This window comes from Brassica oleracea, chromosome C4, assembly GCF_000695525.1.
Source record: "Brassica oleracea var. oleracea cultivar TO1000 chromosome C4, BOL, whole genome shotgun sequence".
NCBI classification, from domain to species: Eukaryota; Viridiplantae; Streptophyta; class Magnoliopsida; order Brassicales; family Brassicaceae; genus Brassica; species Brassica oleracea.
In genome coordinates, this window is record NC_027751.1 from 41,803,327 (window position 1) to 41,819,716 (window position 16,390).

Genomic DNA, 16,390 nt, shown 5'->3' on the forward strand with positions numbered 1-16,390 from the left:
AAACTGAACCCGTCTGATAAAGACCAGCACCGAATAGACTCCGACGAGTGGTTTCATCTGCAGCATTTACCGCAGGGAGGATAGTGCTTGTTGTTGCTGCAGCGGTTGACGCTGTGATGTTTCCAACGGTTGTCACAGTTGCATCAGTGGCTGCAACGTTGAGTGAAGTTGTTGTGACATCAATGGGGGTGTTGTTATCGTTCGTCATTTTTCTGTAGAGAAAACATGAAGACGGATTAGTACTCCAACCAACAAATACCATATTATTTTTAAGCAAAAAATAATAGTCTAAAATCGATTTTCATTTTTGGTGTTTGAACCAAATCATATCGATATAAGTGTTGAGAAAAACGTTTTTCAAACTCGTTTAAAAGCGTTCGCAGAAATCGTTTTCTATAGTATTGGAATGTTTCACAAACTCGCTTAAGAAAGCGGTTATTGAAAACAATTCATGTAAATAACATTTTGTTAATGTATCAAACACGTTTCGCGATAATGCTAGAAAGCAATCCGCAAAGCGTTATGAAACAAATAAGAAACGTTTCGCGGAAGGGCTATAAAGCAAATCGCAAACTCGTTTTCAAAGAACATAAAAATGTTTTGCGGATAAGCATATAGCAAATCGCAAACATCTTTTGAATGAAACCATAACAGGTTTGTATGAATCGTATATGAATAAACGTTTTTCGGTAGTGCTACAGAGCAAAACGCAAACCGTTTATGAGATAAATTACAAACGTTTCGCGGAAGTGCTAGAAAGCAAATCGCAAACACGGTTCCAAAACCCGTTTTTATAGATCGTTCTTCAATCCGATCAAACGCTTTAGATAGAAAGCGAAATAAGAGTTAAGATTTTAGAAGCCAGAAAACCGGATGAAAAGAAACGATACAATATAAACGATGTTAAGGAAAATATATAGACGATTCGAAACCGTAACGAAAATAAAAGTATGGAGTCGAGACGAATCTCTTTCCTTAACTCTTAATATTCGCTCCGATAGTGCGACGGATCTGTACGAATATGAGTCCAGGATAAAACCATGATAGGTTATCACACGTCACTCGTGAAGAACCTCTACGAACTAATATTTCTACGAAACACTCTCTAGAACTTACACTAAAGGATTTGCTGGTTTTGGTTGTAAGAAAACGTTCAAAAAATGAAGAAGGAAGAGAGTCGATATATAAAGAGGAGACGAGGAGCGGTTTTTCGAAACTGTTGCCAACGTTTTCCGAAAATCTCTCAAGGATCTCGGAGTGGAACGTTGAGCAACTTTCTCCGCAAGTTTCTCTCTTGTTGACTCGGTTCTGATCCATTTCGAACAGATAAACTTCGTGTCGTTTTTAGACAAACTACATGTCGTTTATACACAAATGTCATGCTGTTTTTTAGAAATGAAATGGCAAAAACGTTGAGCTTAACTTGGTCCAAAAAAAATCTTATTGGGCCAGAGACCCAAACCCAAACCCATGCCGAGCCGAGCCGGCCGGACGGCGGTGCCGCGTGTGGAGAGCCTTCCTCTCTCTCCATGCTGTTTAAGCCATGGTATATGAGTGACCATATTTATATTGCTTATTTCTCCTACTCTTCCCCGATGTGAGACTCTTCCTCATCTTTTCATTAAAGCTTTATTGGGCTGTTTAACATAATAGCCCAAATCATTTACTTTTCACCGTTTTAATTAAAACCCATTTGGTTTAATGGATCCAACAGAAATGTGATCTAGAGTAACGTCTACGAGGGTAAAAAGTAAAACAGGTACAACAAACTGACAAAGTCATGTTTTCTTCTATATATAGTTAATTTCTCTTCTGCTCAGAAATGGTTTCGCATAAATTTTTTTTGATTCGTTGCATGCAAAATATGCAACCATTAACCAGGTGTTTTTGAATTTCAACGTAGCTAAATTATAATCCATAAAGGAAATTATAAAAAATATAAAAACATATATTTATATGTTAGATAGAACTAACGTCGAGTTGACCCAGTGATAAAGGGGTTGCAGCTGTAACTTTCGCCACCCGGATTCAATTCGCGCTGGAAAAGACTATTTACAATGCTTGGGTTCCCTGCAAAGAACTGAAAACACTTTTTTTTTACTAAAAAAAAACACAGGAAATCTAATTATAATCCATAAATGTTATTCGCTAGTAAATCTACGTCAGTCTTGTACTGTTTCTTACCTAGTACATAATTTACTTCAAACTTATACATATCAATCTCTCTTTTTAAATCCATATGGCTCTCAAGCATTCAAACTTATACATATCAATCTCTCTTTTCTAAATCCATATGGCTCTCAAGCACCTGCATTGGACATCCACACCACACATACATACCAAATATGACCGTAAAAAATAACTTTCACTGATCATCAAGTCTCAAAAATAGTTTAGATCCCACCGTAAAAAATGAAGCAACACAAAACCAAGAAAATATGACAAAATTTTATTGCTCCCCCATAATCCTAAGCTAATAAACCGATAAACCAGAATCAAACAAGAAAAAACACAATCTATTAAAGATAAGTATCCCACATCGGAAATTCAAATGGACCTTAATAATATATAAAGGGTTATGGTCAATCTATTAATCACCAATTGATTTTTAAGTTGGAAGCCCATAAAAAATCCGATTATAACATAATACTAACCTTATTTCATAAGTGAATATGAACAGACCATCAATGATCCATGCTCATAATCCATGCTCAATTCGTCTATTTCAGGAGTTTAGAAACAGAGATAAGCCCATAACAAACTTTGAATATATTTCATAAGTGAATATGAACGGATCGTCAATGATCCATGCTCATAATCCATAGTAATAATAATGAAACTGAACGTCGTCCTCTTTTTAGTAAGAGCTACGTCTTTTCTTTTTCTTTTTCTTTTTTTTTTAGAATAGCAAAACCATAAGAAAATAAATCACAGCAGCATAAAACATAACTATAATATCAAAACTCGTTGTCACGAAGTGAAAGAAGTAGTAGATAACCCTTCAAATTGAAAGAAAATATTACGTAACTAAAATCCTTTTTTTTTTAAGAAAGCAAGAAAAGAATAGCAAACACCATAACTCATAGGAATTGGATTTTCCGTTCATATATCCTTGGTTCCCTAATATATCATAGGATTCTTCATCGAAATCGCCATGAAGGAAAGCGTTGTGAACATCCATCTGATGGATTTCCCAACCCTTGGCTGCAACTAAACCAAGAAGACTCCGCACAATACACATTTTAACAACAGGCGCAAACGTTTCATCGAAATCTTTTCCATGCACTTGTCTATTTCCCATTCCAACTTGGCGACCTTTGTGACGTTCAATAGTCCCATTTGCATTGTACTTAGTTTTATAAATCCATTGAGCTCCAATAGCTGTTTTACCATGTGGAAGAGTTGCAACTTCCCAAGTGTCACTGCCCTCATGAGCTTTAACTTCAACCTTCATCGTATCCCGCCAAACTTTGTGTTTAATCGCCTCATAATAGCTTTTCGGGTCAATGCAAATAGTGACTGCAGCAAGAAAGGCTTGGTGGGATTCTGAGAAGTTTAGATCAGTGACATACTGACTTAAAGGATAAGTGATTTTACATTGAGTCGTTTCTGAAGACGATGATGAAGAGCAGGCTGGAGCGAGAAGGCGTTCTTCAAGACATGTTGTTGTGTGTGAAACATAATCAGCAAACTTAGCTGGTGGAGCATGATTTCTTTGTCCACGACCTAAGACCTCATGAAGTAGAGTGGGTGTGTCTGAAGTATCAGGTGTGCTCTGTTCTGTATGTTCTGTTGAAACTGTCGTGTCCGATGAAGTTGCAGGGACTGCTCAAGATTCGTTTCAGATGAAGAAGGTAACACACTGGAGGTGATGTCTGAATAGAAATATCTGAACTCCCCCTTTCTGGTACGCTAACAACCTCCGTACTCCCCCTTTCTGGTAAGGTAGATGTTTCTTGTATGAGCCAGTCATCATCACTGGCGTTTTGAACTGGTATCTCGAGAGATTTAGGATCATCCGGACTCGGAGAACACTTCTTGAAGGGAAATTTAGTTTCATGAAAGATAACATCTCCTGAGATGAGAAACTCTTTCTTGCCAAAATCATAAACCTTCCATCCTTTTTAGAAGAAGGATAACCTACGAAGACACAATGTCGACTTCGTGAGCTAAACTTGTCATTGTCTCTCGCACGATGGAGCAAAGACTGCCGAACACTTTGAGATGGTCATAGGATGGTGATATACCATGGATTTTACCCACTTTCATCCATGGTATATAAGTGTTTTAAGATATAATTATTACGTTTTGGAGTTTTTTTAGAGTATTTACGTTCTAGAGAAATATGGTGATTTTGGAGCCTTTTGAGGTGCAGAACTGCATATATGTGTCAGATGTTTATCTATGGATGGAAACCTTCGTACCGTTAGATTGAGCCCATATCTTAAAAATAGATATAAATTCGAGTTAGCTTTCCAATGACGCCAATTTGAGGTCAATCAGCATCCTGTAGCCGAAGTTATTCCCGTTTTACTGAAGAGTAGTCAGTCTGCCGCACGAGAGAAAGCTGTCGAGGAGATGAAGGACTGTCGATCGACGGTGCATCCTTGCCGTCGGTCGATGGTGATTCCAGAATATGGGCTGAGCATATTTTATGACCAACTGAAGCCCAGAAGCAACCACAAATTACCAGAACACCATTGGACGACCTAAAACCCTATTTATGTGTGTTTCTAAGCCATTGTTGATGGCTAAGCTTTATTCTATTGTTTCTATTAGGTTATGAGAGAAAGGAGGAACTCCTTCAGAGTTCTCCTGGAACTCCTTCAGAGTCCTCCTGGAACTTCTTTGGTTTCTTTATTGCTTTTATCTATTCTATTCATCTATTCTTTCTATGATTTTCTGTGACAACTTCATGCTTGAATAGATCCACCTGTTAGGTTTAGGGTTCAGATAGGATGAAGGATTAGCTCAAAATATATAATTACTAAGTTGTTAGGATATCCATCAATTTAATTGAACTTACTATTTGTGTTCTAGAGTAGCTAACTAGAATCATGTTGTTAGGATAATTAGGCGCAAGCGAGAGCATGGTCTATTGCCTGAACCATTCATATTGTGATAGGATTGCTAGAGAAAGGCGAGAGTTGATCTATGAACCTAGTGAACATAGTTCAAACTTGGTCACTAAAGCTTGCTAGAAGGATTGTCGGTCGACAACTTGGTAGTTGTATCGATCGATGGTCTGAAAGGTGTATCGATCGACAGCTCGTTGATAGCGTCGATCGACACTTTCTGAAGATCAATATGCGAGAGTTGAGATCTTAGATCTAGTAATAGATAATCTAAACATGCGAAATTTGATAGATTAGTGCTTAGTTTGAGTTCTAGAATATCCAACCTTAGTCTCTATACTACTATAATCCTGATTGCATGAATAGAAACCCTAAGTCTAGCAAACCATCCTTCCATCAAACTACAATCAATCAATCGAGCAATTAATATGCTCACAAACCTATCTCTTACATTTAATAATAATCAACCTAGCTTAATCAACTTGATTAGATTTATTTGGTTCCCTAGCTCCCAGTGGATTCGATCCCTAAGTACTACAACTCGACCTCTTATTTGAGAGAGTATAAATCACTCTTTAGGGTAATTTGAGTGATATCAGATGGTTGCTTGCCGTACAAGAATTCATATGGTGACTTGTGCTGAAGAACCGCTGATGGCATACGATTTATAAGATGTGCAGCCGTCATAATTGCTTCACCCCAGAACTTTGTTGGTAAGCTTGCTTGAAATAGCAGCGCTCGTGACACATTCAAGATGTGTCGATGTTTGCGTTCTACACGGCCATTTTGTTGCAGAGTAGCAACGGATGAAGTTTGATGAAGGATACCACTTTCTCGAAAAAAAATTTCCAAGGCACATAAACTCTGTGCTATTGTCACTTCTAACTGTTTTCACTTCTTTGTTGAATTGTTTCTTTGTCATCGTACAAAATTTTTGTAGGACTGTTTGTACTTCCGACTTCTCAAGTAGCAAATATGTCTAGACAGCACACGAAAAATCATCAACAATGGTCAGAAAATAAAGGGCTCCACTAGATGAACGTGTTATGTATGGTCCCCAAACGTTGCACTGAATCAGTTGAAAACACTCAATAGTTTTATTAGAACTTTCATAAAAATTCTCTCTAGTCTGGTTTGTTCGAAAAAGTGTCACATGGACTATGAGCAGTAGTTATATTTGTAACTAAAGACAATGGTAATGCTGACAAAACAGAAAACGACGGATGTCCTAGCCTTTGATGCAACTGAAACTGATCAACTGATCTAACAACTGAGCCATCAACATGAACTCTCACAGCCATGCCATCTTTGAAGAAATAAACCCCATCTTGCTCTTCACCTGCTCCAATCAGGGTCCTCGTGAAAGGATCCAGTAAAATACACAAAGTGTCTGTTAGGAGCGCAAAACAATTCGTCTGCTTGAGAAGTTTTGAAAAAGAGATAAGCGAGCAATTGAGTGGGCTACGGAAGTTTAAATTCTGTGTGCTCACAACCCGAGTCACCCCAGCCCCCATAATTACTAACCTTATTAATGTATACTCTTATCATGTTCTCTTCATGGTTGTGAGCACACAGAAGTTAAACACTAGTTAGAATAAGATTATTCAAAGTTTCAATAAGACTACCTTTGTTCAATCGAATGAGTATTTGATCCTCTTTCCCTCGAGTTTTCGTGAGAGATATGATCATCCGGGTGTTCGATGCAACTCAGGTAGATCACTAAGTTTCAACAGCTCTAAGTCTTCTGCTTTCTCCATTTCAACACCAGGTGGAACTGTCTTCAATATATTGTGATCTCTTGATCTGCATGTTTGATTGACCTCAAACCACTTAGAGATTAGAAATCATTTGTCAAAATTTTGAGCAAGATTTGACCGTTGAAAGTCCTCCATTTGATACAATAATTGGTTCCAAAATGCTTGAATCCAATTCTTGTCTTATCAAAATCAATTCTTGTTTTTATCCTCCATTTGATACAAATAACTGGTTTCAGAATTTGGTTTCAAAATTCTTGAATCCAATTGGTTTCAAACCACTTGTTCGAATACTTCTTTCTAGAGTCCAATCATCGCAGAACAAAAAAAAACTCATTGCTAATAGCAAATGTTTTGTACTAGAGAAAACATATTTGCATAAAGTGTGTTAAAGATTTTTTTGTCGAATCAAATTTTCTATTTTATTTAATTGTTTAATTATAAGATTTAAACTATAAATAAATACAATACTTTTTAAATACAAGTTATGTAGTAAGTAAGTTTACCCTATATTTTCTTTTCAATAACATAAGATGTTAATGTATTATTATAAATATATTAAAATAAGCTAAGTAATTATTGTAGATCCTAAAATCTACACTAAGAATTTGATAGTGATCGGGAGTTTAATCAAGGAAAGATAAATGATGTAGGAAACAATATCTTTAGAACACGACGATATAATCAGTTTCCGGTAGGCAAAAATGGACTTTTATTGATGAATAAGATCGAATACAATGAAGTAAAACAATATCGAACGTTACAACGAGATCGTTAAGAGAAAAACTCTAAAGATGGATGAAAACAAGGTCGAAGTATGGGTGTAGCTCTCTCTATGGTTTTCCACGTGTGTTTTCCTTATGCGTCGATCTCTTCTTATAACAGGCTGCTCCGTGATGCTCACAACCGTTCCGCGATCTCCGTAACTGTTCTGCGATCTCCGGATCTTCGAAGTCTCCGTCTGGAGCTCGAGTGTTCGCTATGGGCTTTAACTCTTTGCGGCCCATTTACTTGATCGTGGTCCATTAACGTATTGACCAAAACTGGATCCAACAATTATAATAAGAATTATATTTTTTAAAATATTTAATTTATTGTTTTGTAATATAATTAGCTCAACTATCAATGTTTTATTTAAATTGAATCTTGTATAAAATAGTTAAAATTTTAATTTAGATAGTTTATATTCCGTTATCCTGCAAAAATATTTAACTATAAAAATTTATTCAGTAATTTTAAATTATTCTGTAATTTAATAACTATTTGCTACTTCAAAATTATACAGTTTTAGAACCGATATATGAGCTGAATAGTGGGATAACAAAAATATTTAAATCACAAAACAACGAAATCATTACAACAACAACTATTTTAAACTAAATAAACTAAAGAATAAAAAAATTGTAAAAATTTCAAACAGACATTTCATTTTAACTATATCGATAACACATTTATAAAAACAGAAAATCATTTTGAAATCGTAAAAAATTAATAAATATACTTAATGCTGAAAATAGTATAATCTTATTTCTAAAGGTTTAGTTTTAGCATTTCCTCAGTATTCATCTATTTTATTTTTAACGGGTGTTGGAATACCCATTCAAGTTCAATTTAGGTCTTTTCTGATGTTGGGTAATTAGAACTAGAGATTTAAGCCACATTTGAATATTTATAAATTTTGGTTATGTTCTGTTAGGATGTTTGGTAAAAAAAATAATCTTATCTTTCGAAAATAATCTTCTCGCGGATTCGGTTTAGGTTTAGATATCTATTTAAATTATATAAAATTTTCAAAAATCCAAATATATCTTATCTCTTTACAATCCAAAAATAAAAATAATAGATAAAATATAAAAATGAATAATTTATAACTAAATATCTAAAACTAATATGAAATTGGTTCGATTTGAGTATTTGAATAGAATACAAGTATGTATTTCTAATATATTTGGTGTTTTGAGTATTTGATATTTTCAGATATTTAACTATAGCTATTTTAGATAATATTTAGATATTTTAATGCATTTTGAATATTTTATAAATGTTATATATAAATAATTAATATATTTAAGTATATAATTGTGATTCAAATATTTGTGGGTACCGAAATATCTTGGTTAAATCGGGTTCAGTTATGGTTTTTTACTATTTGATTTGGTTTACGGATCCGAATATTTGCACAGTTTACTATTTTTCAAAAAATAAGTCTTAAAAATTGACTGTGTATATACCTTCTACATATATTTTTTTTATTATTACTTAATCTTGTTTAATTTCATTTAAAACTTATAAATATATGATATCATATAGCTTATAGTATAATGTTGTGCATCTATACTATATAAAAACAAAAAAATAGATAAATCGCATAATAATATTTTTTCAGTAAAAAATATGTGTAATGTCTATATTAGAAAAATACTAGCTAACTATGTAATAATATGATTTAAAGATGTGATAATTTGTTTCAATATAACAATCTTATGTGTATAGTGAGAAAAGTAAAACATTAGGAACAGTGCTTCTGGTAATTACTTCAATTGCCAATTATAAGTGTTATAATTTCATGGTTTTATTTGAGAAAATCACCTCATTCTTTACGGATGTTGAAAAACTAACGTTACCAAAAAAAACTATACAAGATGATAGTATATTATTAAGGAAAATGAAATATTAGTTGGCAAAAAATGAAATATTATAATTCTATTAGAGATATTTTAGTCCAATATTTACAGCTAAACATAACTATAACAGAACTACCCCCATTTAACTCGGTCATGTTTATATTTATAAAAGTCCGATACTATATTTTTCTTTCGTACAGATTATTCTCTTATTTTATTTTTGTAACTCGATTTATAAACCACCACACAATAATAATAAAAATGAAAAAAGTTATCTCTACCTAGCATAGAAATCATCTTTCCCTTTTTCGACATTGTGGCCATGGTACATGCCCAAATACCGATGCCCTCGACCTAGAGATAATCCAGAAGAAAAAGAACTATTATACACAAAAAAGGTTATACATCTCAAAACCCCTTAGATTCAACCTCTCTAATTCGAATCTACAGATCAACAAGGTGTGTGACCTTCCATGTCCGATACCCAAATCTTTAGTTTAAAAACATTTGCTTCGATACTTATCATACATGATGTTGTATCCACTTTATATATTCTTTTTTTCTTTTTTGCGCATTATCGTTTTTGGATTGGTTCATCTTCCGTGACCTAGCCTTTGATTCCGCCATGCCTGTTTACATGTATCTCCTAACAAGTTTATTGTGTTACTTAACCTTACAGTAAAATATTAGATCTAAGATTGGTTCTTTTGTGCATTTTAACATTTTTGGGCACCTGGGTTTGGTCGAGAATCTTCAAAATTGGTATTATTTTCTCTTCTGGTTCTTTGATCTATGGACCCACCTTTATATATATATATATATATCTCTATGTATATATATCTCTATGTATATAGATCAAGTCTTGATTTTTATTAGTGGAAACTCGTGGGTATTAGCCAATTGTTCATCCCCAATCAGAAGTTACTTCAGAAGATCTGAACCTCTAGATGATTGTCAATATTTTGATTAGGAAAGCAATGGTTATGTGACCTATGTTCTTGTTGTTTATCCCGTACATTGATTTTTTATGTGTCTGTTAGACTCTGCTTACAAGTTTATTGTGTTACTTGACCTTAAGAATAAATGTTAAATTTTTTTTGATGGCTTTTATGCATATTAACATTTTTGGGCACCTGGGTTTGATTGAGAATCTTCAAATTCTTGATTTTTCTTGACCTTTTGAGTAATTATTTTCAGTTCTGTTTCTTGGGTTTAGATCAAGTCTTGATTTTTATTAGTAGAAACTTATGGGTATTAGCCAATTGATCATCCCCAATCAGAAGTTACTTTGACAAGATCTGATCCTGAAGAATCATTGTTCATATCATAGCTATTACCTTCTTATGTCTAAAAAAAATCTTACCTTCAAATAAATGTAAAATGGTCATTGCCAGTATTTTTGATTCATATTGATTAGGAAAGCAATGGATATGTGTCATGTTGTTGTTGTTTGTCCTTAAATTTGTTTTTTTTTTTTTTGTTTTTTGCATCCACAGAGCGTGTAATCTGGTCAAATCCTGCGTTTAAAGAAGTGAATCATCATCTCTAAGTAGTGGTTATGGAAGTTATGTCTTGTTCGAGCTCACAAGGCGCTGAACAAGTTGAAACTCATGGTGGTCTTACAATGGATGAAATGCTACTTGACGTTGATGTTGAGGATTCAACAGTTAATGACTCGGCTTTAAAGCCTGAGCTGGATGGTTTGAACGCAGAGAAGCATAGTACCACCGATGTAGTTAACGAAGAAACCGAAAATCTTGGTGGTGATAATGTGGAAGGAGAGTCATCATCTCCTTCTGAGCCTAAATGGCTGCAACAAGATGAACCTGTAGCTTTGTGGGTGAAGGTACTAATAATCATAACTCTTTCATCATCTTTCTCTTGAGTTTTAAGTTCATAATGGTTTAATGTTTTTGGTGTTATTAGTGGAGAGGGAAATGGCAAGCTGGAATCAGATGCGCGAGAGCAGATTGGCCATTGACGACTTTAAGAGGGAAACCAACTCATGATAGAAAAAAGTACTATGTGATCTTTTTCCCACATACAAAGAACTACTCATGGGCAGATATGCAGCTCGTTAGGTCCATCTATGAGTTCCCTGATCCTATTGCATACAAGTCGCACAAAGTTGGAGTTAAAATGGTTAAAGATTTAACTGTTGCTCGACGCAACATTATGAGGAAGCTTACCATTGGAATGCTCAATATAGTTGACCAGTTCCACTCAGAGGTATATAAAGCTTGAAACTTATATATTCGAAGCTTCAGAGTGCATTTTGGTTTCAGCTCTTTGGATCTTGCAGGTTGTTGTTGAGTCAGGTAACGATATAATATTCTGGAAAGAGTTTGCAATGGAGGCTTCAAGAAGCACAAGTTATCAAGATCTTGGAAGAATGCTTGTGAAGCTTCATAGTGTAAGCTCTCTTTGCTCTTGTTAAGTTTGGAGTTCTTCGGTAATCATGTCTTGGTTTTGTGTTATGTTTGTTCAGATGATATTGCAACGATACATGGATCCAAACTGGCTTGAAAACTCGTTTCCTTCATGGGTACAGAGATGTAATGATGCAATGAACGCCGAGAGTGTTGAGCTGCTGAAAGAGGTAACGGTTCTGACTTATATTGTTCAGACGTTTTCTTTTGTCTTAACGAAGTCAGCTTTATCTGGTTTGTGTTTAGGAATTTGACAATTGTATCCAATGGAACCAAGTCAAATCCATATCTGATCTTCAGATGCAACTAATGGTATTATCAGAATGGAAAACATGGAAGCATGACGTTACAAAATGGTTCTCGATATCTCGTCGTAGTGTTGCAGAAACAGCACAGGAGGACAGTAGCAAAAGCATCTTCAACTCAGATGTCCAGGCCAGCCATAAAAGACCAAAACTAGAGATTCGACGTGCTGAGACAACAAACACATCATCACAGATGGAACCTGATACTTCCCCACAAGACAACACAAATGCTCCTGTGGCGGTGATGAAAGATGAAGATGTGATAATGAACACACCAGTGAATGGTACGGACCTGTGGGATGGCATTGTTGTAGAAGCGAGCGGTTCGCAGCTAGTGAAAACAAGAGAGACGAATGATTTGTCACTCACAGTTGTGAAGAAACCGTTTGGTTCTGGAAACAAGAGTCAGCAGTGCACAGCGTTCATCGAAGCAAAAGGAAGACAGTGCGTGAGATGGGCGAACGAAGGCGATATCTATTGCTGTGTGCATTTAGCTTCGCGTTTCGCCACCAAAGCTATAAAGAACGAGGCGTCTCCTGCTGCTGCTGAAGCACCAATGTGCGGAGGAGTTACCGTTCTCGGCACCAAATGCAAACACAGATCTCTACCTGGAATGTTGTACTGCAAGAAACACCGTCCTCACACAGAGATGGTGGTGATGACACCTGATAACAACTCCTCATCTCATCTTCTGGTTAAAAGAAAGGCTGCGGAGATGATAGAAGCAACTCAATATCAAGACGTAGTGGTGGTACCTCCTCCTTTTGTGCCCAATGGAACCACCACTAGCTTCACTGAGATGCTTGAGCATTGCAACAAGGAGGATAACTTATGCGTCGGTTCTTGCTCAGAGAACAGCTACGTTCCTTGCAACGAGTTCGCGACGAAGCACACGCTATACTGCGAGCAGCACCTCCCCAACTGGCTCAAGCGTGCGAGGAACGGAAAGAGCCGGATCATATCGAAAGAAGTGTTTGTAGATCTTCTAAGGAGCTGTTCATCTCGCGAGGAGAAGCTGCCTCTGCATCAAGCTTGTGATGTTTTCTACAAGCTCTTCAAAAGTCTCTTGTCGTTAAGAAACTCTGTCCCGGTGGACCAACAGCTTGAGTGGGCGATATCAGAAGCTTCGAGAGACGCTGATGCTGGAGTTGGGAGGTTCTTGATGAAGCTAGTGTCTCACGAAAAGGAGAGATTAGCTAGGATATGGGGTTTCAACGCTTATGGAGAAGAAGATGCATCAGAGTCTCCTCTTGCCATCACCAATGGTAAAGGAGAAGAGACGAGAGACGAAGAGAAATGGTCGTTCGTTGGATTCGCTTGCGCTATTTGTTTAGATTCTTTTGTGAAGCCAAAGCTTCTGGAAGCTCACGTGGAGGAGAGACATCACGTGCAGTTCGCGGAGAAGTGCATGCTTCTTCAGTGTATACCTTGCGGCAGCAACTTTGGAGATAAAGAACAGTTGCTGGTACATGTTCAAGCCGTTCATCCTTCTGAATGCAAGACGCTAACAGTTGCTTCTGAGTCTCAAAACCCTGAAGCAAGTAACTCACAGATCGTTGCGAGCCAAAACATAGAGAGCACAAGTGGTGGTGTACATAGATATGTATGCAAGTTCTGCGGGTTGAAATTCAATTTATTACCTGACCTTGGCCGTCACCATCAGGCAGAACACATGGGAGGACTAGTTACCTCTCGTGGTCCGAAAAAGGGGTTAAGGTTTAATAGTACCTACAGGATGAAGTCTGGTAGGCTAAGCCGTCCGAATAAGTTCAAGAAGAGTCTCGGAGCTGTCTCGTATAGTAGGATTAGAAACCGAGCTGGTGTGAACATGAAGAGGAGGATAATGCAAGATTCTACTAAATCAAAAACTGAATCATCACCGCCTCCTAGTGATAGTACGAACTTCGATAGATCGGCAGATGATGATGCTCATTGCTCTTTGGTTTCCAACATCTTGTTCTCGAAGATTAAGAAAGCCAAACTTCGTCCTAATAACCAAGATATCTTGTCTGCTGCTCGCTCAGCTTGCTGTAAGGTGAGCCTTGAGAACTCTATGGAGGCTAAGTTCGGTGTTTTGCCTGAGAGGGTCTATCTCAAGGCGGCGAAGCTCTGCGGCGAGCATGGTGTGCAATTGATATGGCATCTGGAAGGTTACATATGCTCTAACGGATGCAAGCCTTCTAAAGAACCAAATCTTCTATCTCCCTTGATCCCAAGACAAGAGAACGATCGATCCATGATAGCTGAAGACGGCGGAGAAGCTTCTGATAACGGTTTGGAAGTGGACGAGTGTCATTGTATCATGGAGGCTCATCATTTTACTAAGAGACCTTTGGGAAAGACCAATGTTCTGTGCAGTGACATAAGCTTTGGTAAGGAACCAGTTCCGGTATCTTGCGTGGTGGATGAGGATCTTTTGAAGCAGTGTGAGAAGAAGCCATGGGAATGTTTTACTTATATTACGAAACCAATGCTTAATCCTTCAGTGGATCTTGCAAAGGAGGTAATCCTAAATCTGAAACAAGATTGTGTCTTCTCTGTTGTAACATTGTTTGTTTGTCTGTCCATGCAGAAACTGCAACTAAGGTGTGGCTGTCCTGGTTCAGTGTGCTCGCCTGTGACTTGTGATCACGTGTACCTTTTCGGTAACGATTTTGAGGAATCTAGAGACATATATGGGAAGTCCATGAGGTGTAGATTCCCATATGATGACAAAGAACGGATCATTCTGGAGGTAGTTTTTTTTTAGATCTTGTTAATATCGTATCCACTACATGTGGTTCAACTAATGATTGTTCCTGGCAATGTTGTAGGAGGGTTATCCTGTTTATGAATGCAATGAGCTCTGTGGATGCTCTAGAACATGTCATAATCGTGTTCTGCAAAACGGAATACGCACTAAACTTGAAGTTTTTAGGACAGAAAGCAAGGTGAGTCATCATCCTTTGTTTATCTATCCGTCTTGGCTTCAGTTCCAGTATCCATGACTGATTGATCGACACAGGGATGGGGAGTACGAGCTTGTGAGCATATACTACGTGGCACATTCGTCTGCGAATACATTGGAGAAGTTCTTGATCAGCAAGAAGCAAACAAGAGACGAACTCAGTACATAGCTTTTTCTTAATCTTCTCCCATGTTTGTCTTCTTGCTTGGAACTGAAGTTAAACTCCTGCTTTTGATAACCATAGGTATGGAGAAGATGGTTGCAGCTACATACATGATGTTGATGCTAACATCAACGACATTGGTAGATTAATTGAAGGAGAGACTGATTTTGTTATTGATGCTACTACTCATGGAAACGTCTCTCGATTCATCAACCACAGGTGAGTCTGAAGTCTACCAATTCTTTTGCATCATTCTACAACATGACTTCTGATAACCATGTGTGGTCGGGTGGTATGGCGGACTCGGAAAGGTGCTAAGCGCCCCGGGTTCGAAACATACCACTTTTATTTACCCATCTGCGTAACCAGGCGGCGTGGGTAAACTCCCACCTAGAAAACATGACTTCTGATTTTAATCTTTATTTATTTTCATTTCTAGCTGCTCTCCGAATCTTGTAACGTACCAAGTTGTTGTGGAAAGCATGGAGTCCTCTCTTGCTCATATCGGTTTATACGCCAGTACAGATGTAAAACTCTCGTCCTCTTCTCTATTTGCTTGAAAGAAGTTTCTAAACTGTTGGACCTTAATTGATCTTTTTCCCCTTAACAGATAGCTGCAGGAGATGAGATCACGCGAGACTATGGACGCAGACCGTTAACATCTGGACAAGAAAATGGACATCCATGCCATTGTAGAGCTACATACTGCAGAGGTTGTTTCTTTTAGATTTTGGTTTTTAATAGGTTCAATTCTTTGCAGATTTGTTTCAGTAACTTCTTACAAGATTTTACTTTTTTTTTTATTTCCCATTTGAATCTTTAGACAGCTTCGGACTATTTGATTCTGCAAGTTTTTTTTTCAGTATTCATAGTCAAATGCTGATTTCTCCTTTCTCTATCGTGAAGAACCAAAAGAAAAGTTTTGATTCATGTGTTCATTCAAAACCAAACTGAATATATCAAAGATTGAGTGTTTCTTCTTACCCAAGTCATCAATGGATTTGTTATCTTCTTTTCTTTTTTTGCTAAAGGATTTGTTATCTTTTTGGTTTTTTAAGAAGCTCATAGTAGCATAACCCATCTTTAAAACTGA

At 36.7% G+C, this 16,390-nt stretch overlaps 1 protein-coding gene across 5 annotated transcripts; it reads left to right on the forward strand.

Annotated features, from left to right (window-relative positions):
- Positions 1–9,722: 9,722 nt before the first annotated feature.
- LOC106342135 (histone-lysine N-methyltransferase SUVR5) lies at positions 9,723–16,159 on the forward strand. Of its 5 annotated transcripts, none has more exons than XM_013780978.1 (12): positions 9,723–9,912; positions 10,950–11,299; positions 11,380–11,682; positions 11,756–11,866; positions 11,942–12,052; positions 12,129–14,690; positions 14,760–14,921; positions 15,001–15,117; positions 15,192–15,295; positions 15,379–15,516; positions 15,737–15,824; positions 15,908–16,159. In XM_013780978.1, the coding sequence occupies exons 2-12, from the start codon at positions 11,012–11,014 to the stop codon at positions 16,022–16,024; spliced, it is 4,101 nt and encodes a 1,366-aa protein (XP_013636432.1). In that variant the 5' UTR covers positions 9,723–9,912; positions 10,950–11,011; the 3' UTR covers positions 16,025–16,159. The 5 variants fall into 5 exon arrangements, with proteins under 5 accessions (XP_013636432.1, XP_013636433.1, XP_013636435.1 ...); XM_013780979.1 differs by having other exon boundaries at positions 9,723–9,851; XM_013780981.1 differs by lacking the exon at positions 9,723–9,912 and adding an exon at positions 9,967–10,092.
- The last annotated feature ends 231 nt before the right edge of the window (positions 16,160–16,390 follow it).